At 64.9% G+C, this 425-nt stretch overlaps 1 protein-coding gene across 1 annotated transcript in view; it reads right to left on the minus strand.

Moving 5' to 3' along the window:
* Positions 1-3: 3 nt before the first annotated feature.
* The window catches only part of FRMD7 (FERM domain containing 7), a gene marked incomplete at its 3' end in the record, with an annotated part of 11320 nt that continues 10898 nt past the window's right edge, over positions 4-425 (minus strand). Inside the window, exons 10-12 of the mRNA XM_010142039.1 lie at positions 372-421; positions 197-272; positions 4-21 (exon numbers count right to left, since the gene is read on the minus strand). Of these exons, the coding sequence (XP_010140341.1) occupies positions 4-21; positions 197-272; positions 372-421 (144 nt within the window). The remainder of the gene's footprint in view (positions 22-196; positions 273-371; positions 422-425) is intronic.

A 425-nucleotide genomic window follows, 5' to 3' on the forward strand; every position in this document is an offset into this window, starting at 1 on the left:
GGCCAGGCGCAGCTCCTCCACCTGAGGAAGGGCAGAGGCTGGGTGGGTTCCCAGAGCCCTGCCCAGGTGACTCCGCGCAGCCGGGGGTCTGGCATGGTCTCCAGCTGAGCTCCACCAGGTGGGACCACAATGCCAAGAGACCCCTCCCACCCCTGCCCCGTTGCTACCTCTCACTGATGCCGAGGAGGGGAAATACCTGCTTGGAGACATCCGTCAGGAGATCTGGTGAGGAGCGGCACTGCCTCTCGTCGTAGCGGGATGCGTAGTGCTTCCTGCCAGGCCAAGAGCATGGGTGGGTGCACGGCCAGTAGAATGTTCCCCCCCCACCCTGCCCCTACCTGGGCAGTGCCCCCCTCCATGCCCTGTGGTACCTCTCAAAGGGCAGACTCTTCATCTTCGCCTTCCTCCCCTGCTCCAGCAGCTGC

The sequence above is a fragment of the Buceros rhinoceros genome, unplaced genomic scaffold, assembly GCF_000710305.1.
Source record: "Buceros rhinoceros silvestris isolate BGI_N320 unplaced genomic scaffold, ASM71030v1 scaffold22198, whole genome shotgun sequence".
Classification (NCBI taxonomy): domain Eukaryota; kingdom Metazoa; phylum Chordata; class Aves; order Bucerotiformes; family Bucerotidae; genus Buceros; species Buceros rhinoceros.